Here is a 21,227-nt window from a genome sequence, read left to right as displayed (position 1 = left end):
AAAGTGCTCCATATCACTCGGCATCAGGGAAATACAAATCGAAACCACAATGAGATACCACCTCACACCAGTCAGAATGGCTAAAATTAATAAGTCAGGAAATGACAGATGCTGGCGAGGATGCGGAGAAAGGGGAACCCTCCTACACTGTTGGTGGGAATGCAAGCTGGCGCCACCACTCTGGAAAACAGCATGGAGGTTCCTCAAAATGTTGAAAATAGAGCAGCAATTGCACTACTGGGTATTTACCCTAAAGATACAAACGTAGTGATCTGAAGGGGCACGTGCACCCGAATGTTTATAGCAGCAATGTCCACAATAGCCAAACTATGGAAAGAACCTAGATGTCCATCAACAGATGAATGGATAAAGAAGATGTGGTATATATATATATATATATATATATATATATATATATATATATATACACATACACAATAGAATACTATGCAGCCATCAAAAAACCTGAAATCTTGCCATTTACAATGACGTGGATGGAACTAGAGGGTATTATGCTTAGCAAAATAAGTCAATCAGAGAAAGACAACCATCATATGATCTCCCTGATATGAGAAAGTGGAGATGCAACATGGGGGGTTAAGGGGGTAGGAGAAGAATAAATGAAACAAGATGGGATTGGGAGGGAGACAAACCATAAGTGACTTGTAATCTCACAAAACAAACTGAGGGTTGCCGGGGGGAGGGAGGTAGGGTGAGGGTGGTGGGGTTATGGACATTGGAGAGGGTATGTGCACTCACCATAGCACAAGTCACTTAGATTAGTCACATAGATTACAAGTCACACACATATATATATATATATATGTATATATATGTATATATATATGTGGTATATATATATATATATACCACATCTCCCTTTTAATCCTTTTTACCTATCTCACTCATCCCCTATACCCTTGTCGCCTCCGGCAACCATCAATTTGTTCTCTGCATTTAAGAGTCTGTTTCTTAGATTCTACCTGGAAGTGAAATAATATGGTATTTGTTTCTCTCTGTCTGACTTAATTCACTAAGCATAATACACACTAGGTCCATCCATGTTGTCATAGATGGTAAGATATCATTCTTTTTAATGGCTGAGTACTATTCCACTATATATATATATACCACATCTTTTATAACCATCTGTTGACACCTGTGTTGCACTTATGTCTTGGCTTTTAAAAACAATGCTGCAATAAACACAGAGGTGCATATATCTTTTCAACTGTATCTAGTGTTTTCATTTTCCTGGGTAAATACCCAGTAGTGGAATTACTAGATCATTTAGTATATTTCTTTCATTTTTTGAGAACCTCTATACTCTTTTCCACAATGACTACAGTAATTTATACTCCCACCAACAGTGCATGAGGTCCCTTTTACTCCACAGCCTTGCTAATACCTTTTATTTCTTGTCCTTTTGATACTGGCCATTAAGACAAGTATAAGGTGATATCTCGTTGCAGTTTAGATTTGCATTTCCCTGATGATTAATGATGCTGAGCTTCTTTTCATGTGTCTGCTGGCCCTCTGTATGTCCTTGGGAAAAATGTCTATTCAACTCCTCTGCCCGTTTTTAAATCCTATTGTTCAGTGTTGAGTTGTATAAGCTCTTTATATATTTTGGATATCAACTCCTTATTGAAGGTATCATTTGCAAACACCTCCCATTCGGTAGGTTGCTTCTTTGTTTTGCTGATGGTTTCCTTTGCTGTGTAGCAGCTTTTTGGTGTAGTCCCATATCATATTTTCCTTTGTATAAAGTATTATGAGCTCAACGTTGGATGTTCTACAAATACCAGTGACTTCACAGTCTTAATGATGAATTCTGGATTAATTCAAGTTAGAGTAACAGTTCTACACTAAGCGATGGCCTATAACAAATCTAGACTACTGCTGGGAGAAAGGGGTTGTCATAGGTTCTAAAGTTAGCTTTACAATTAGACTCTTCTGAGTCAGTGGTAGTAAGCAAGTTCAAGGAATATTTCAAATTATGATTCAATAAGATACATCCTGTCTTTTTTTTTTTTTAAGAATTCATTTATTTATGTGACAGAGCAAGGGGTCACATGCAGAAGGAGCAGTAGGGGGAGAGGGAGAAGCAGGCTCCCCACTGAGCAGGGAACCTGATGCGGGGCTCAGTCCCAGGACCCTGAGACCATGACCTGAGCTAAAGGCAGACACCCCATGGACTGAGCCACCCAGGTGCCCTGAGGGAACAGTTTCAACACTCTACATAGTTCTTCCCCATCATAACTCTTATTAAGAGAAAAATTTTTAACTGACTGAGCCACTCAGATGCCCTGACACACATCCTGTCTTTTCTTTCCTTTTTTTTTTTTTTTTTTTAAGTTTATTTACTTAAGTAACCTGTACATCCAATGTGGGGCTTGAACTTACGACCATGAGTTCAAGAGCCACATACTCCTCCAACTGAGTAGTCAGGTGCCTTTGTCTATATTTCTACTCATCCTAAGAAATACATGTGTGTGAGAATACATATACATATATGATGAACCTCAATACATTTACATATGTATGACAGTCATAAATTTCTCATACAGACCTAGAAGTAACAAGGATCCCTGTTCTTCATCATTTGAGATAGCATAATTCTGAGATGGGCCCGGAAAAGTGTGCTTGCTCCTTCTAAAACTAGTTCTCACCAACATGTAAGATTTAGGGCAAGTTATCCTTCTATGTCTCAGTCTGATTGCTACAAAGTGAGGAAAGTAGAGTTTGTCTCTGACCAATTTTTTTTTTTTAAAGATTTTATTTATTTACTTGAAAGAGAGAACAGAGCCAGAGAGAAAGCATGAGTCAGGGCGGGGGTTGGGGGTCGAGGGAGAGGAAGTATCAGGCTCTCCACTGAGCAGGGAACCTGAAGTGGAGCTTCATCCCAGGACCTGGGATCATGACCTGAGCCAAACGTAGATGCTTAACCACCTGAGCCACCCAGGCACCCCTGCCTCTGACCTTTTAAAGAGAATTAAAATAAGGGCAGAGTGCAAAGTTTCATGAGAAAATAATCCTTAGGTAAAGTCAAGGTATAACTAATGGTAAATTAAAAAAAAAAAAGAACCCAAAATTGGGCTTGAACTCATGACCTCAAGATCAAGAGCTGTATGCTCCATCAACAGAGCCAGCCAGATGTCCCACAGTGGTAAAATTTTTATAGGTAATGTAGGTGGCTTTAAAAAGACTACTTTTCCTGGGGCACCTGGCTGGCTCAGCCAGTGGAACACGTGACTCATGATCTCAGGGTTTTGAATTCAAGCTCCATGTTTAAATAGCTTTAAAAAAATAAAAAGACCACTTTTCCTAATTATATCTAAATGTTGCTAGATGATTTCTTTGTGATAAGCAACTGAAGAGACCCCAAAATCTAGAAGGATAAAGTGTTTGGCAGTCTGTAAGGATTAAGGTCTTGCTTATATCTGCCTTAAGATCATGATGTCTTAAAAGAGAGACATGAACACTCATATATACATTGTAACAATTTACACTTTCTAAACATTTAATTGGAAGGAATTACCAAATACATGTGGGTTTTAGTCTCACTTCTGTAAAAATTATAAAACAAATACAATTTTAAAAATGGTCTTAAATAATAGGAAAATGCAATGTCTAGCAAAACAACAAGAACAGAATATTCCATTTTATTTCTCAGGAGTATAGTATATATTTGAGTTCCTGCAAAGAGAAAACAATTCACATCTACATCCACATCCACTCACATAAATGTGTGCAAACACACTCACTCCAGAAGTTTATAGCTTATATTCTACTACATTCTTAAGGAAGACTGGTCATATATACAATTAGAAGAGACAGTTTAGGTTGAAATGATTACTTACGGGGTTTTAGGTCCAGACATTAAGAGGTACAAGGGGTTACTGGAAACTTTAGTCAGTATTATTTTAATAGCAGATGAGTAAATTAATTTTTCTAGGTTCTTGAACTATTATTTATTAACTTCAACACACTTTCAAGATAAATAATTATATGTAGTTATATACAGATAATTTAGCCATGAAAATGGACGTGCATACCCGTCAGTAGCATGGGCAGTTTTATCAAGTTCTAGTGACTCCTAGATTTGAAGCCTATAGATTTGATAGTATTACAACCTTTGCAAATCCTTGTCATTGTAACTCTGTACCCTCTGAAGAACTCCCTAGCAAGTGACTTTTTAATGCACTCCCATAAAAAAACATGACTAGCAGCAACTGTTAACAACTGAAATCTACACAAAATGGTGAATGCTATGCAATAATTTAAAATGTGAAACGAAGTGACTATATGGAGGCCACCAGTTTGTATCGAAATGTCTGGTTTTATGACGTATTTCCAACCAAAAAGAAATCCTAATAAAGAGTAGGTCCAATATTCTGGCTTCAGATAATCTAATGATTGGAAATTCTTTTTTTTTTTTATAGTCAACACAAGAAATCTACAACCTTTATCTGTACAAAAGATAGTTCACGAGTTCTAGCGATGACATCCATAACACAGATTTTCTGAATCATGAAAGTAAACAAAAAAAGTGCTCTCTTCTTTACTGCAAGGAGATGGAGTCTGAGTTTCTTATCAAACTGGTAATGATAAGATTCTTATCGAGCTGATAATGATCAAGTTCAGGTCTGAGATGCTAACAGAACTGCTGTGGCATTCTACACAGGTGCTTTATTCTTCCTTTGCTCCTTGCAGTTTGTCATTAAGGGCTGAAGTCTCTTCATGTCTCTTTGGTCCAGGGAAAACGAACCATTCAAATAGCAGGAATCTCCTACACTACCATGGCAGGCTTAGTGAGATGGGAGCGACATAGACTTTTTAAATACTTGAAACCCTCTTGTTGGCCCAGGATATGGTGGTGGCGGGGAAGCACTGTGTTTTCTGGTCAGTGCCACTGCCTGTTCATAAGAAGGTAATCCTGTGTCCTCCATTGCGGGCGGTGACAGAGTCAAGGCAGCCTCCTCGGGTCTTCTGAAAATGATGGAGGGAGTGTGCCTGCCCGTTCTTACGTAGGCGGCTGAAGAACTAAACAGAGAGACAGCATTTAGGTCCAGAAAGGCAGCATTTTTAAATTAAAATGGCCATTTTAGAAAACCCAACTATTTTGATAAAAGTTGAACCAATTTATTTGTTTTATTTACTTATTTTTTTAAAAGTTTTTATTTATCTGAGAGAGAGAGAGAGAGAGAGATCGCACCAGCAGGGCAGAGGGAGAGGGAGAAGCAGACTCCCTGCAGAGCAGGGAGCTCGACTCGGGGCTCCATCGTAGATCCCTGGGATTGTGACCTGAGCCGAGGGCAAATGCTTAACCAACTGAGCCACCCAGGTGCCCCTGAACCCAATTTATTAATATAACAACAGTTTTATTTTACCCATTACCTCTGAAAGAGTCTTGCTATAGGGGAAAGATTGAGAGCTTTGGAGTCAGACATGGATATGAAAGTGTATTTCATTTCATAGTTTTGTGACCAAAGGCAAGTTATCTGTCTCCCTTGAAGTAAAATGGGGACAATGATAGCTACCTCAACAGAGTTGTTTTGTGTGGATTCAGAAAAATGTTGTACAAAAAGCATCTAAGCAGTGCCTGGAACACTGTAACAAGGACTCAAAACATGCTAATTCCCTTTTCCTCCCACTCCTAAATGAGAACTTTCTCAAAATAATGGTGTGAAACTGAATCCTTTTTTGTTGAAAGGCAGCATTACTCCAAGCCAAGGAGACTGATGTCGCAGAGATAATCACGACAGGGGATGCCTCTCTCTCTCCTCGCAGTCCTGATGCCTGGTCCGTCCTCCTAAACAGCACTTCTCTCGTGTCCCTCTTCTCTGCAAAACCCTAACCTGCAGCCTACTCTCCACTGAGTCAAGTTTAACTCCCATGCCTCCTTTTTAAAATCTCCCTCATTCGGGTCTCACCTTATTTTTCACAGCTCTCTGCTCTTGCAAGGTTCCCTCTTTACACTCCTCTATATATGCAATGAATTCTCTATCCTGTCTCTGTCCTTTCTTTCTCAGATTATTGTCCTTTCCCCCACTCCACTGATCCAAGGCCAATAATTAAAAAAAAAAAAATGGCCTAATTCAAGTCTCACCGTTTTCACAAAACTCTGTCAGCTACATTAGCCAATGAAAATTGAAATGCAATAAGGGGTCTAGTGCTTTGAGCCTGTGTTTTCCTTTCTCACTATTGAATTATGAATCATAACTTATACATTAGTAAATCGATCTGTTTAGACTGTAAAGATGGCTGTCTGTGAAGCACTTATGCATAGATTAAGTTCCTAGAATATGGCTAATTAAGATAATTAAAATTCATAGGTAATCCCCAACTTCTCATTAATATTTACAATATTCTTCCTGGCAAGAGACAGTTAAGCAGACTCAAAATACTGTAAATTTCCCAAACTAAGGCAGTCCATTTGCATCTTAAAACACCTAAGGTCCATTTGCACCTCTCTCTTGGAGGTAATCATGAGGTATGAAACTGGAAGAAAGGAAGAGAGGGTGACTGCAGAGAGAGAAATGAAGAAGATCTGTGTAAATCCAGGAACTGAATAGTCAGACCTTCAATAGTTGGGGGGTGACTGAGAGCATCCCTCAAAAGTTTACTTAGAGGGGTCAACACAATTCCTCCTCTGTCAGAATCTGGAACAGATTGCCACATTCATTAACTTATGACAAAAAGTTCTATTTATTTGCTTATATGGAACAGGAGAGACAAATGTTGTAGTTGAACCAATAAACTCTTCCATGTCAACTTCCAAGTGTAAGATATAGAAACAATACCATAATTACATCAAAGTTGTTAAATAATCTACATGGTGATTTCTTACACACATCTTAAATGATTGATATCAGAAAGTATGCACTAAGAACAACTCAAATAAACAAACGTCATAGTATGCCCATTTACCTCCATAACATATAGGAACAAAGAATGAAAAGATCTTGTTTTCCATTTCTTGGCGTGTTTTGACAGAGGAATGAGACAAACTTTTCTGACAATGATCTTATTTTTTACTCTTTTCTTTCTCAAATATTTCCTCACCCTTCCCCCACCTCCAGACTTGCAAAATACAAAAAGAGAACAAAAAACTCTGCTGGAAGAACTTGGGATAATAGATGAAAAGTATTAGTAAGTGTTAAAAGTTAATCCCAAAATAAGAGAATGTCTTATAAACCTAGTGTTTAATGTCCCCTAAAATCAAAGATTGCTCTGAGGATCACATTGAGACAATAGATGTAAAAATGATCTGTGATTTGTATAGCATTATGCTGTACCAACATTAAGTATAACTAATCTTGCTTTTAAAATAAGAGATATTTAGGGGTGCCTGGGTGGCTCAGTCAGTTAAGTGTCCCACTCTTGGTTTGGACTCAGGTCATGATCTCAGGGTCATGAGATCAATCCCTGCATCAGGCTCTGCACTTAGCATGGAGTCTGGTTAAGATTCTCTCTCTCCCTCTCCCTTTCCCCTCCCCCTAAAATAAATAATTAAAGTCTCAAAACAAAATAAGAGATATTAAGGGTTTTTAAATTTTACAATAACATACACAGAAAACATATGTAATAGTGGTACTACTTTGCTCCCTTTACCTTTGAATTCTGCTTCTAACCTACAGCAGGAAAGAAGCTACGTTTCAGAGAAAAAAGGCCTATGGTAAGAAGATGTAGTGGTGCAGAAAAGTAGAAAAAGGAAGCAAAGCACAGAGAAGAGAGAAGAAAATACCATGCATGAGGACACTGAATGATGGCTGTGCTATCACAGACCTTGAGCCCAGTTATTAAGCATGAGGCTATACATGAACTTTTTTGGTGAGACTTATGAATGGGGAGGAAAAGAAATATAAAAGGCAAGAAGAGTCTTGGAAGACAAATTTTGCCTGATTTTCATGAGTCTGAGGGTTTCCAGGACTTCCTCCCCCACTTGTAGAGAAAGCCACACTGAATAAAATTCCAAAGCTCCTAGAAAATGGAAAAGCCTTACTCATTTCCTACGTGTTAAATAAGAGAAGTTAGTAAAAGTCGTTCAGCTTAAAAGATGGTGACTTAGGAACAATTAAGCAAGTTCATCTTTACTTTCTCTCATTTCTCAGATTTTTGTAGGATTTACAGAGGTCTCTGAAGAACTCCTTTGTCCATGCCTACAGGTCATATTAATGCCTCATGGAACTGTTCAGGAATTTCAGTTTGGGATGAGAATTACAATTATGTTGCCCCTGTCCTCTGTCTTCTTTCTGGCATGTCTTCTTACTGAACTTTTGCTATGGGTACCCCTTAAGGCTCTGTCCTTTTCCATCTTTCCTTTCATCACACTCAGAGAACTTGCTTATTCTCATGGCTTCCATTTTTGTTTTTGTTTTTAAAGTAATCTTTATACACAGTGTGGGGTTTGAACTCACTACCCCGAGAGCAAGAGTCACATAATCTCCTGATGAGCCAGCCAGGTGCCGCATGGTTTTAGTTTTATCCTCTAATAGATGAATCCTAATTCCACGTCCACTGCCCCAAAGTCTTACCTTACCATAAAGAAAAAAATTTTATAGTGGTAAAGTGCATATAACATTTTAACCATTTTAAAGTGTGTGATTCAGTAATATTAATTAAATTCACAATGTTGTGCCACCATCACCACTGTCTCTATAACCCTTTCATCACCTGGTCACAATCACGAGCTTTTCTCAGAATTTGAAAGTATAACTAGGGATATGTAGGCACCAATTTCAAATAGGCTGTTTAGCACCAGGCATTTTTTTTTTTTTGAATAAGGTTATTTTTACACTTACTCATCTACACTTACTGAGAAGATAATAGAGATGATAGAGAATAACTTTTTATTTTAATGAGGATGTTGAGGTTCTATTGTCCAAACAATTATGGCTTTTATGAATTTTTATCAAGCTTTATTAATGGGCTATTATCTTCATGTGGCAACCATTTTATTTTATTCCTTTTTATTTAATTTAAAGTCTCAATAAAGGGACGCCTGGGTGGCTCAGTTGGTTAAGCAGCTGCCTTCGGCTCAGGTCATGATCCCAGAGTCCTGGGATTGAGTCCCACATTGGGCTCCTTGCTCGGCAGGGAGCCTGCTTCTCCCTCTGCCTCTGCCTGCCACTCTGTATGCCTGTGCTCGCTCTCTCTTCCTCTCTCTCTCTGATAAATAAATAAAATCTTAAAAAAAAAAAAGTCTCAATAAAAATAGTTGGAATTTAAAAGCTAGTTACACTGTTTCTATTTGGATTGCTACATGGCTAGATCTGCTAACCCTGCTACTTAGAGTAAATGATGGGACTTCTTAACCTCTGGAAATAATGTGGGGACACATTTCTACTTCCTCCTTAAGAAGGAAACATTAAAAAATCAACCTGACACTTGTGAATCCTCTTGTATTCTTTTAAAGGATCTAGGAATAGCATCATTTTGTTGTATAGGTAAGTGTTAAATTAGGCAACCAAACGACGGTCACAGACCAGAGGGGACTGGGGAGACAATGACAACTAAATGCAGTGCCGTATCTTAACCGGGTTCTGGAGCAGAAGGACGACAAGAATGGCAAAACTGGTGAAGTCTGAATAAGGTCTGGAGTTTATTTATTTATTTTTAGAGATTTTATTTTATTTATTTGACAGACAGAGATCACAAGCAGGCAGAGAGGCAGGCAGAGAGAGAGGGGTAGGCTGGCTCCCTGCTGAGCAGAGAGCCCGATGTGGGACTCGATCCCAAGACCCTGGGATCATGACCTGAGCCAAAGGCAGAGGCTTTAACCCACTGAGCCACCCAGGTGCCCCAAGGTCTGGAGTTTAGTTAATAATAACGGACCAGTGTTGCCTGGTTTGTTTTACAAATGTACTGCGGGAATGTGAGATGTTCCCAATGAGGGAAACTAGGTGAAGGATGGGAACTCTCTGTGTGATCTTTACAACTTTCCTGTATACCTAAAATTATTCCAGAGTAAAATGTTTATTTAAAAAATAGGCAGCCGTAGGGGTGCCTGGGTGGCTCAGTGAGTGAAAGCCTCTGCCTTTGGCTCAGGTCATGATCCTAGCATCATGGGATCAAGCACCGCATCAGGCTCTCTGCTCCGCAGGGAGCCTGCCTCCCCCTCTCTCTGCCTGCCTCTCTGCCTACTTGTGATCTCTGTGTCAAATAAATAAATTGATAAAATCTTCAAAAAATACAGGCAGCCATTTTTATCCATTTTAAAATAACAATATAGAATGTATAATAGTGAATTCGATATTTTTATTTGGTACTTACCTGGGATATTGTTGTCTGTTACACTTGGTGATACAAAGATAGTAACCAAGTAAACCAAAAATAACCAAAAACACTCCAGCAGCAATTAATCCAGTCAGAAGGCCCATGACATCAACTTTCTCTCTGTTAGCATCTTAAGAGAAATCAATAAAACAATGTAAGTATAACAACTGAAAAGCACTGTCTATGATTTCAATAAACTTCACACTGGATCTAAGCATACTATTAAGAATCTATTAATACTGCTTTCTTTAAAAAGTCTTTGTGTTAGCGATAAAAATTTGTAAATGACTCTTCCTAAAAGCCCTAGTTATAGTTTCACTTACTTTATTTTTTAAGATTTTATTTATTTATTTGAGAGAGCGAGAAAGAGAGAGAGCATGAGTGGGGGGGGGGCATTGTAGGCAGGGGAGAGGAGGGAGAAACAGGGTCTCCTGCTGAGCAGGAAGCCCCATATGGGGCTCAATCCCAGGACCCTGGGATCATGACCTGAGCCAAAGGCGTTTAACCAACTGAGCCACGCAGTTGCCCCCAAGTTTCATTTACTTTAAAGATGTCATATTAAATGGATAGCATTTAAGACCAAACATATTCTGGGGTCCCTGGTTGGCTTAGTCAGAAGGGCATGCAACTCTTGATCTCAGGGTCATGAGTTTGAGCTCCATGATGGGTGTAGAGATACTAAAAAAATAAATAAACTTAAAAAAATAAGACTCAACATATTCTTTTTCAACTAGGCACATTTTGGTATTAAATACAGAGATAACTATACTAAGCAACACTAGCATAGCAATGTAATTAAGTCCTCCTCATAGCTGGGGCTCCACCTGAGGGGAATGAAGGAAGATCCGGCAAAAAAAGACCTGACTAAAAAGCAGCTAGAGATGATAATACAGATAAAATAAAGATCTCCCCTCTATAGAACTTATTTAATTCTAACACTCTTAATTTACCCAGTAGCAGAAGTATTCCATTTACTTGTAATGGTAAAAAAGAAAAAAAAAATTAAGCTTACTACTTGCAACTAATGGAGTCCTACTTTTATTCTGTGCAAGTCTTGACTTAGCTGAGTTGTTTAAAACACCTTTAAGCCTATTATCTCATTTCCCTAGTATCTCACCAAACTTGATTTTCAGTGTGTAAAGATGAATGTGGCTTCCTCCGTCTTAGATAGCCCAATGTATAATTGAGAAATCATCCCTGGATTTACAAGGCATGTATGTTGAGCAATAGCCAAACTCAAACAATGAAACTAAAATGTATTATAATAGAGAAAGGGTGGGAAGAACATTAAATTCCATCAATTCTTGCCTTACCTGATTTTGTGGTTGGTCCTTTGACGGAATATTCTTTCCAGAATGCTGTCTAAGAGAAAGGTAAATTTTCCAAGTTTATTTCATTGTTCTATTATCATTTCATGGGATCCCAATGACCTGGACTGGGGTGGTAAATTCTTGGCATGTGCCACAGATAGGATATTAGTTTATTCAAGCTGGAGGGCATTACTCACTCTAATTAAAGCATTGCCACCCACTGCTGTTTCTCCTGACTCTGGAATTGGTCAGGGGATGACTGCCCATGCTAGCTCTCTACTACTGTCCCCTGCCGCTCTCCCTTCACTCGCTCAGAGTCCCTGTTCAGAGTCCCCACTGGCATCCCCCAAACTATCACATTAGTCGGTGACAGCACCAAAGGTGGGGGCTGAAGGAGTGGACCCATTACCAAATTTGGAAAGGAGTCTGAATTTCTCTGTGCTCAGTGTGCCCTGGGTTTGCTAGGAGATTTTATTGAAAGGGATTGATTTGGGGAAAGACATCCCTGAGATTCTTTCAGTGTCATCTGAGAGAATGAGGCAGATTGTAAGGAACCAGAATAAAAATCATAAAATGAGTTAAAAAAAAAAAAAAGAACAAAATTTCAAGCGGTACAACAACACAGTATAGACTTTGTTTTCCCTCTCCAGCAGATGTGGCAGATATTAGCAGAGATTGAGGGCCTGGGTACAATATTGGGAGAAAAAAGAACTAAGTTCCATTAATGTCTGCATTTGAAGAATACCTAGGGTTCCTTGTTCTTATTGACCAAAGAGTACAGTGGAATTCTTGAGGAAGGGGAAAAGGTGCTGTGCTTATTTAATTTATAGAAGTCAAGAATTTGAGTCACTTAACATTCTTTAAGAATATGCCAGATTATAACAGGGACCATGCTGTTTGTTTTATACTGTTCCAAGATTAATGGACAGATTAATTATATTTCAAAGGAGAACTTCTAAAAACTTCTCCCTTAAATTACACAGCTAGACCAAACAATAAACTCCTGAATGCAGAGACTATATATTTTATATCCTCAGTCTCTGGCAGAGCACTTGGCACATACTAAATTGTTAATAAATGCAGTAATCAGAAAAGATAAGGTCACTGGTAGGAAAAATTGCTCTGAGTCTAGAATGATTGAAGCCTGAGTCACAGAACTAAATCAAATAATATCCTAAAATGTAATTCACTCCACTTCATGATTGTTTTTAGATATAATAAACATCTACACACACAAAATCACAACACAACTGATAATTTGCCAATTGCTGTAAGTTCAATTTAATTAAGTATAAAGCCAAGTCTAAATAGGTTAATTAGCATTTTAAGGAAGTAGAAAGGGATAACAGGTATAAAATCTCAATTTTATTTAAAGCATAAAATCTCTGATGACTGAAAGTGCCATTTTCTTACATATGATTTAATAAATTTCCAGCCAATTAACATTGTCAGCCAAATTACCGTTTTATCTTCATCCACAAAAATTTCTCTAGCTTCTTCATAATTACAAAGTTCTTCTATGCATTCTCTTTCTAGGTCACCGGGTGTGAAGAGCTCCAAATCAAATCTATTATACAGCAGGCGTCTATGTATGAAAAGATTTGCTGCTTCTTTTGCTGTGAAGACTAATAAAGAAATAGATTTCAAAGTTGAAAGAGTTTCAAAGTTTCAATTGTGGAAAAACTGAATAATTCTCATGATATAAAATTATACCAAACTTTTTTGGTATGGTTTAAAAAATTTTTTTTCAAGATTATATTTATTTACTTGAGAGAGAGAGAGAGAGACAGAGCACAAGTTGGGGAGCACAAGCAGAGGGAGAAGCTGTCTCCTGGCTGAGCGGGGAGCAGGCTACGGGGCTCAGTCTCAGGACCCCTGAGATCATGACTTGAGCCGAAGGCAGCTGCTTAATGGACTGAGCCACCCAGCTGTCCCTGTATGATTTTAAATTCTGACAAAAAGAAACGGCAGCAGTAAAAATAATGTCTGTTAAATATGAAATACAAATATTAGCATAAGCCCAGAAAGCACTTGAGTTGGTTATGTCCAAAATTATTTGCATAGATGAAAATTATTTAAATATCACTCTTCCCTCTAGACAAGTACATTTTCAAGAAATGACAGGTCAGACTCTTCTACTTCTAAAGGGATGGCTCTCTATCATCTTGACTGAGAAAAAGGTGGACAGACTATTGTACTAAAAACTTACAAAATTTTAAACTTCTAAGTTAATAAAATTATAAGGCGATTATAAGGTTAATTAGCAGACCTACAGACATTCCTAAACAAGTAGCTGGCTCTTTCTCCCCATCCCCCAAAGATGGGCCTACAGTGTTTCATAAGATTCCCTCTACCTTTTCTGGGAAGGTAAATGGTAAACATGACAGCATTAAGCACAGGGTAACACAAAACCAAAATATCCCGCCATGGCAGCATTTTCAAAACCCACAAACTTTAAACTCTTTCTGGTATCGCACAAAGAACGCTTAAGAAATCTTGCTCCAGATCACATTACCAAGACTGGAATTCAGAAACTCGCTGAAAACTGCATCAAGTGCTTAAAAGAACTTGGTGTTTCGCACTGCTAAACATTATTATGGAAGAAGAATATATTAAAGTGGGCAACCGAGAGACAGCTCAGGAGTGATGACAGAGCAGGGGCTGAAAGACCAATTCTGATTTGTGAATGACCTCTGCTTTGCCATTTATTCTTAGCCCCGCGAGAATAGTCACACCTTGTCCAAGATATTTTTTTTTCCACTAGTCAATCATTTTTCCAAACAGGTCTGAATCTTATAGAGCTATTTTGTTCAATACAGTAGCTACTAGGCACATGTGGTTATTGAGCACTTGAACTATGGCTAGTATGAATTGAGACATATGTCTCTAGTATGAATTTATACATATACTATGTATAAATTATACTTATGTAAGATATACACTGGATTTGGAAGACTTAATTAAAAAGTAAAATATCACAATGTTTCATATTGCTTATATTTGGAAAGGGTATTTTGGATATAATGTGTTAGATCAAATATATATATATATAATATTACCAATTCTTTTTACCTTTTTTAAAGGATTTATTTATTTATTTTTCGAGAGAGGGAGAAAGAGAGAGTGCGCGCACAGGGTGGAGAGCAGAGGGAGATGGAAAGGTAGTCTCAAGCAGACTCTGCTGAGCCCAAGCCTGGTGTGGGGCTTGATCCCATGACCCTGAGATCAGGACCTGAGCTGAAATCAAGAGTCCGATGCTCAACGAACTGCACCACCCAGGGATCCCTCTTTTTACATTTTTAATGTGGCTATTAGAAAGTTTTAAACTCATTATGGGGTTTACATTCTATTTCTATTGGCCTGCACTATTCCAGCATATACATTTCCGAGTTATAAATAACATATACGGGCTATTTGAGCCAAAGGCGAAGCTAGAATGCGATCATTGGTGATAGCTGTTTTAAGAACATTGTGATTAACCAGTGTGGTAAACTCTATTCTTTCTTCTCCCTTGTCTTCTTATAGATTGGATGCTACCACCAAATGGAGACAAAATGAAGAATTTTCCAAGTCACCATCACCTCCCTTGGGGGTCTCATCATGGCCCTCTAAGGGGTCGCCTTCTCCCCTCCAGTCTGTTTCTAACATTGTGCTGTAGCTACACTGGCTTCCAATGTGCCTGGTTCTCTCCTGCCTTTGTTTTGTACCGGCTGTTTCCCCTGAAGAGAACTTTCTTCTTCCACCTCCTTTTGGATTTTTGTTCAATGTTACCTTGAAACCTCATACCCACCCACCCACCTCTGGCGCTCCATGTCCCTATTATACTCAGCTTCTCTCCACAGCACACACCAGCCTCTGGTGTCTTCTGCGTGTGTTACCACTCACTTGTTACCACTGTTCCCCTCACTAGAAGAAAAATTCCACTAAAGTATGCACACATGTGGGACCTGACACATATGAGGTACTCAAAAAATGATTTACTAAATGAATGAATGAACTCAACTTTTCTACATTGGAAAGAAATTCTCAGACCTAAATTCTACCAGTGAAAGCAATTCATAGGTATAGTCTGGGACTATTCAGCTTGTAGTAGGCTTAAAATACTAAACCAGTGATGGAAGTAACTCATGGCCTGCCTAAGTTAGCTGTACTTACTACATGGAATCTAATTTCAGAATGGAGAATTAGAAAGCTGCTTCTGTAAAGCTGTATCTCAGATATGGCCAGAACTTTACATTTTATTGGCTAAGAAAGTAGTGCCAAATTTCTCATGATCGGTCTTCCCTTCAAGTAGGTTATCTGAGTTCTAAAAATACTCTGTGCCCTTCAGATGGGACTCAGTAGAACTATTTTCAACTAGAAAGTAAGAAAGAGAGAATCATAAACATTTTTATTGTTCCTGACATGATACGTACGCCAGTTAAAGTCTTCACCCCTGAATTAAATGTACCCTCCAGGGGCTGCTGTGTGTCACTTCCCTGAGTGTGAAAGTTCTGATTCAGTCAGGGATTAACTTTAGACCTTCAGTGCTTTATTAAATTTTTCCCTGTCTCTATTTTGATCGTAAGGAGACTATTGTCCTTTCTTTGTTACTGGGATCCCAAGTAACTCTGAATTTGTTTTCCAAAGAAGCAAACCTCCTTGTCCTGGGATCACCCAGAACTTCCAGTGAGACGTCCTATTTTCCCTTTGGCCCCTGCTGGAGGATACACAGACCTCAATCCTTTTGTATTTGCCTCCTCAGGTTCTCTTCCCATTTCTTTTCTTTTTCTTTTTTTTAAAGATTTTATTTATTTATTTGACAGACAGAGATCACAAGTAGGCAGAGAGGCAGGCAGAGAGAGAGGAGGAAGCAGGCTCCCTGCTGAGCAGAGAGCCCAATGCGAGGCTTGATCCCAGGACCCTGAGATCATGACCTGAGCTGAAGGCAGAGGCTTAACCCACTGAGCCACCCAGGTGCCCCTTCTCTTTCCATTTCTATTTCTGCCGTTTTAGGCCGTCCTAACATGCCGTCTGTGCATTCCACTCTTTCAAGCCCACCCACCCAGATATTCCATTCTCTTCCTCTCTCCTGACCCTCCATGTTTTCTAAATAAATTCCTTTTGACTCATTTGAACTCCACCCTTGGGCTTTATCAGAGTTCAGCTGGAGGTCCCTTATTTTCCTGGTTACTTTTCATATCAACACTTACTATCGGCTTCTGTGCCATACAGCTTTCTGGAGACAGAGTGACTACTACTTACTCTTTGCTCTTAAGCTCTCTGTTCCTACCTCTGTCACAGAGCTTACCGAGACTATCTCTTTACCTCTCGCTCCCTTATCAGATGAAGAGGTTCTCCAGGGCAGGGATTATAGTCTTTCATTGCTCTATCTCCAGTACTTAGATTAGGGCCTAGCACGTAGTATGTGTTAATAAAATGATTACTAACTGAACAAATCAACTTTTAAAATAGATAGGTTTCCTCATTTACATTTCTCATAGATATTTCCAGCCATCTGCTGTCAGATATGATCTCTGAATTCCTTTCATAGTTTGTGATGTCCTGGAGAATGTCTTTTATGTCTGCATTATGTGTATCCATGTATATACTCACCAACATACTGGGGATCTGCATCTGCTCCCACTGAGTATGGACCTTCAGTCTTATATATGAATGGACTTACATATGTGGTGGAACTTGGGAGGTAACAAGAAGGATCTCCTTCCAAAATCTCTCCCTTGTTTCATTAGCTAGCTTATCCAATTCCCTAGAATTCTGCCATCGGGGTTTGGTTCCTTTGGGTTAAGATGTCCTATCTTGGGACGCCTGGGTGGCTCAGTTGGTTAAGCAGCTGCCTTCGGCTCAGGTCATGATCCCAGCGTCCTGGGATCGAGTCCCGCATCGGGCTCCTTGCTCGTCAGGGAGCCTGCTTCTCCCTCTGCCTCTGCCTGCCATTCTGTCTGCCTGTGCTCGCTCTCTCTCCCTCTCTCTCTGACCAAAAAAAAAAAAAAAAAAAAAAAAAAAAGATGTCCTATCTTAAAACACACACATATGCGCGCACACACACACACACACACACACCCTCCTGGAAGGTTTAATACACCAAGCTGTATTAGTCATTATTGAGTTATCCAGGAGTATTAGTGTAACACATCCCCAAATGGAAATGAGCTGAGCGTAGATCTGATGAAAAGGATTAAGGGACAGGAATGTGTGGGGTTAGGGAAGCACAATGACCAGGCAAGGGAAGGATGCTGAAGCCAAAGCCATTTTTTTTTTTCCTTTTTTGGATCTGGTTTCTAGGTTAGACTTTTAAAATGTGGACAGGAACCAGTCTGTTTATGACCTGAAACCCACAAGGTATGAAATTCTAGGTTAGCAAGACACAACCTAATCTTCCACAAGCATCTGACTTTACCCGGATAACCAGACAAGTTGATGTCAAAAAGGACCTCAGTGATCATTCCACTCCTCACCCCCATCATTTTACAGAGGAAGAAATTCAAGCACAAAGGGGTTCAGTAATTTGCCCCGGGGTCTCATAACAAGTCCAGACTAGATCCTGGATTCCGGGTCCATCTTTCCAGGAAACACAAGTAATTACGCTCATTATAATTACCACACAGCCTCATCTAGAAAAACGGCACTCACTGCTTTTCAGAAGTTTCCATTCAGCGAACCACAAACCAGGTCTTAAATATATATTTATCAAAAGTAACTCATAGAAATAAATTTGTATAAATTGTACCTAACATAACCACAACATTGCCAAACAGACCACAAATTAAACTAGAGGAGATTTTAAGGATTCTATGACTGATGTGGGCATGTCATTTCAAAGACTACACTTTCTCCTTTGAGATCTCTAATACCTGTCTCGACATTCCAGGGGGTTGCTCGGAGACGCGAGCCCTGCTTACCTTCTCCAGCATGCCCGGACTCCTTCGGACTCCTTGTGCAATGAGGAAACGCGAGGGTAACTACGGGCAGTTGGCTGAGTAGAACCAGAAGTGTAAACATAGTCTGGTAACTGTCAAACAAACTGAAACAAACAAAATAACAAGAAAAAGTCAAAAAAGTCCCTGGCTCAGCACTTTGAGTTCCTTGGGGCTTGAGTCACCGACTTGCTCCGCTCCAAACAACCGCGCGACTGCGCCCGGCCCGCGGGTTTCGGTCGCCCGGCCCGGCCCGACCCGCGCCCGGAAAGCCCGAGAGTGCCTAAGGGACAAATGCCGCGCCCCGGGACTCTGCCGACGGCTGAGCGGGCACCTGTGGCCGCGGGCGGCCCTCTGCCTTCCGTTCCAATCGGGCCGGGTGCGCCGAGGTGGCCCCTCCGAGTGACCCATTCCCCGCCCGAGCCAAGCCGCCGGGCCCCGCACCTGCGGCTCCGGGCGCATGTTCCAGCAGCTCCCGGGCCGGAGCCCAGTCCTTGGCTAGTCCCTGCGGCCGCCAGACCCTCCGTCTCGGCGCCCCCCAAACTCAGGGACAGTCCTGGCCTTCCGCGTTGGGGCGGAGGAGGTGCCTGGGGTCCGCGGAAGGGCGCCGGGCCCACGCGAGGAAGCGGCCGTAAGTTCCTGCGGGGCTCCGGGGATGCGGGGCCCTCAGCTGTGGGAGAGGGTGGAGGCGGCTACCTGGGGAGCACCTGGCCGCGCTCCTCCCCCCGGGGGCCGGTCTTCCTGCGGCGGGCGGGCAGTCGGCAGGTGCTTCCAGAACCGCCGCGGCTTCTGCCCTGAGCCTCGAGCGAGTCCGGCCGCCTGCAGCCAGTTCTGGCCCCGCCCCGTGCGCGGGTGGTGGGTTTCGGACTGGTCTCCCGACCCCGCGCTGCTGGAGAATTCAGGGGGCATTTTCAGTTCTCTGTGCTAAGCAGAGCGCCCCCCCCCCCACCCCATCCCGCGGGCATTTCGCTTTGGGTTTTTCACTGTGGGGGGAAGGGTCTGTCTTGTGGTTACCTCAGGTCAGCGGTTCTCAAAAGGGTGGTTCGGGAGTGGGAACAAAATATTCATCAGAGAAAATACAGTTTATTTAGTAAGAAGAAATGGGAAGTGACTTTAAAATTAATCGATTACATTGGTTCTCTAATTGTGGACCCCAGGCCTTGGGATCTCTCCAAGATCCTGTGAAGAGGTCTCCTAGGTCAAAACTAGTTCCATGATGGTAATAAGACATGATTTGCCTTTTTCGCTTTCAGTGTGTCATGACTGTACAGTGGAAATTTCCAGAGGCCATTTGACGTGAATGATGTCATCACTTTGCTAATAGAATGGGTATTCTGTGTTTTCTAGTATGTTCTATGGTTGTAGGCTTAAGTATCAACATGTACATTTTTATAGAGATTAATAAAACTTTTATGTTCTCAGTAATTCTGTAATTAGCTCTTTGGTCACACCTGTCAGGATAGGGATAACCTCACTATTTTCAAATAAATAGTTATCTTGAGATCTAGAACTTTTCTTCGCGTTTATGAGGAAACATAACAAAAAAGTACACCGTTTGTCTTGATTTGAGATAATATTTTGAAAATATCTCAGTGTCAATATGTGACATGATAAATACCATTAGGTAGAATTCAAATAAGTAAAGGGTCTTGAGGGCCCTTGATAGCCTTTAAGAGTGTAAGGAGGTCACAAGGTAAGAGTTTGGGAATTGCTGCCTCAAGTAATGAAGGCAGCAGGTGGGAGAGGACTTGTGCCAGGTAACATTTACATCCTTCCTTGTCCAAATGACATGTTAACATTCTTTGAAACATTCTTTGAGATTTCATGCTTTGATCAAAGTGGCTTGGAACTTACCGGAAATCAGAGGAAACATATTTCCCCCTTTCTAGTTTTTTTTTTTTTAAGCTATTATTTATTTATTTGACAGAGACACAGCAAGAGAGGGAATACAAACAGGGGGAGTGGGAGAGGGGAAGCAGGCTTCACACTGAGCAAGGAGCCCAATGGGGGGCTTGAATCCAGGACCCTGGGATCATGACCTGAGCCGAAGGCAGCTGCTTAACATCTGAGCCACCGAGGTCCCCCCCTTTCTAGTTTTTAATTCAGTTTCCACCCAATTATTTTTTCTCCCCATAAAGACTATTGACTATTTTATCCTAATTATTTAGAATTGAGTTAATTCTTCCTAGGTTTTCTGCAGAAATTTTGTCTTCATTGATTCCTTCAAGATAGTGCTCTTTCTTTTCCCTTCTCCTAATCTCTTCATCCTTGGTTTCCATGTGTCCAACTTGTCTCTAACTTGTTTTCTTTCTTTCTTTCTTTTTTTTTGAGAGCTTATTTATTTATTTGAGATAGAGAGTGCACAAGACAGGGGAGAGGGAGAGGGAGAAGATGTCTCCCCACTGAGCAGGGAGCCCAAAGAGGGGCTCAATCCCAGGACCCCTTGGATCATGACCTGAACCCAAGGCAGATGCTTAACCAACTGAGCCACCCAGGTGCCCTTCTAACTTGTTTCTATGATAGATCCTTCTCCTCTTCAATCCTTTTGTTGTTTTTAAACAATGGGATCAGAAGAAGAGACCAGAAATGATTTCTTATGTTTGACATCCTAGAACAGGAAACAGCTTGATCAGAGCACTCGTTCTCCTGCTTATTTTCATTCATTTAGCCAAACTACATCACTAAGCCCTGTGGATACAAAGATAAACACCATGGTCTC

General features: G+C 40.5%; 1 protein-coding gene across 3 annotated transcripts; it reads right to left on the bottom strand.

Moving 5' to 3' along the window:
- Positions 1 to 4,794: 4,794 nt before the first annotated feature.
- On the bottom strand, positions 4,795 to 19,359 carry PRRG4 (proline rich and Gla domain 4). Of its 3 annotated transcripts, none has more exons than XM_047691147.1 (6): positions 19,205 to 19,359; positions 18,494 to 18,615; positions 13,053 to 13,219; positions 11,595 to 11,643; positions 10,279 to 10,411; positions 4,795 to 5,046 (listed from the first exon to the last, which is right to left on the bottom strand). In XM_047691147.1, the coding sequence occupies exons 2-6, from the start codon at positions 18,591 to 18,593 to the stop codon at positions 4,812 to 4,814; spliced, it is 684 nt and encodes a 227-aa protein (XP_047547103.1). In that variant the 5' UTR covers positions 18,594 to 18,615; positions 19,205 to 19,359; the 3' UTR covers positions 4,795 to 4,811. The 3 variants fall into 3 exon arrangements, with proteins under 3 accessions (XP_047547103.1, XP_047547105.1, XP_047547102.1); XM_047691149.1 differs by having other exon boundaries at positions 19,250 to 19,359; XM_047691146.1 differs by lacking the exon at positions 19,205 to 19,359 and adding an exon at positions 18,953 to 19,188.
- Between the last annotated feature and the right edge of the window lie 1,868 nt (positions 19,360 to 21,227).

Source organism: Lutra lutra, chromosome 10 (assembly GCF_902655055.1).
Source record: "Lutra lutra chromosome 10, mLutLut1.2, whole genome shotgun sequence".
NCBI lineage: Eukaryota > Metazoa > Chordata > Mammalia > Carnivora > Mustelidae > Lutra > Lutra lutra.
Note: the sequence above shows the minus strand (reverse complement) of the source record. Positions and strands in the feature narration are given on the sequence as shown.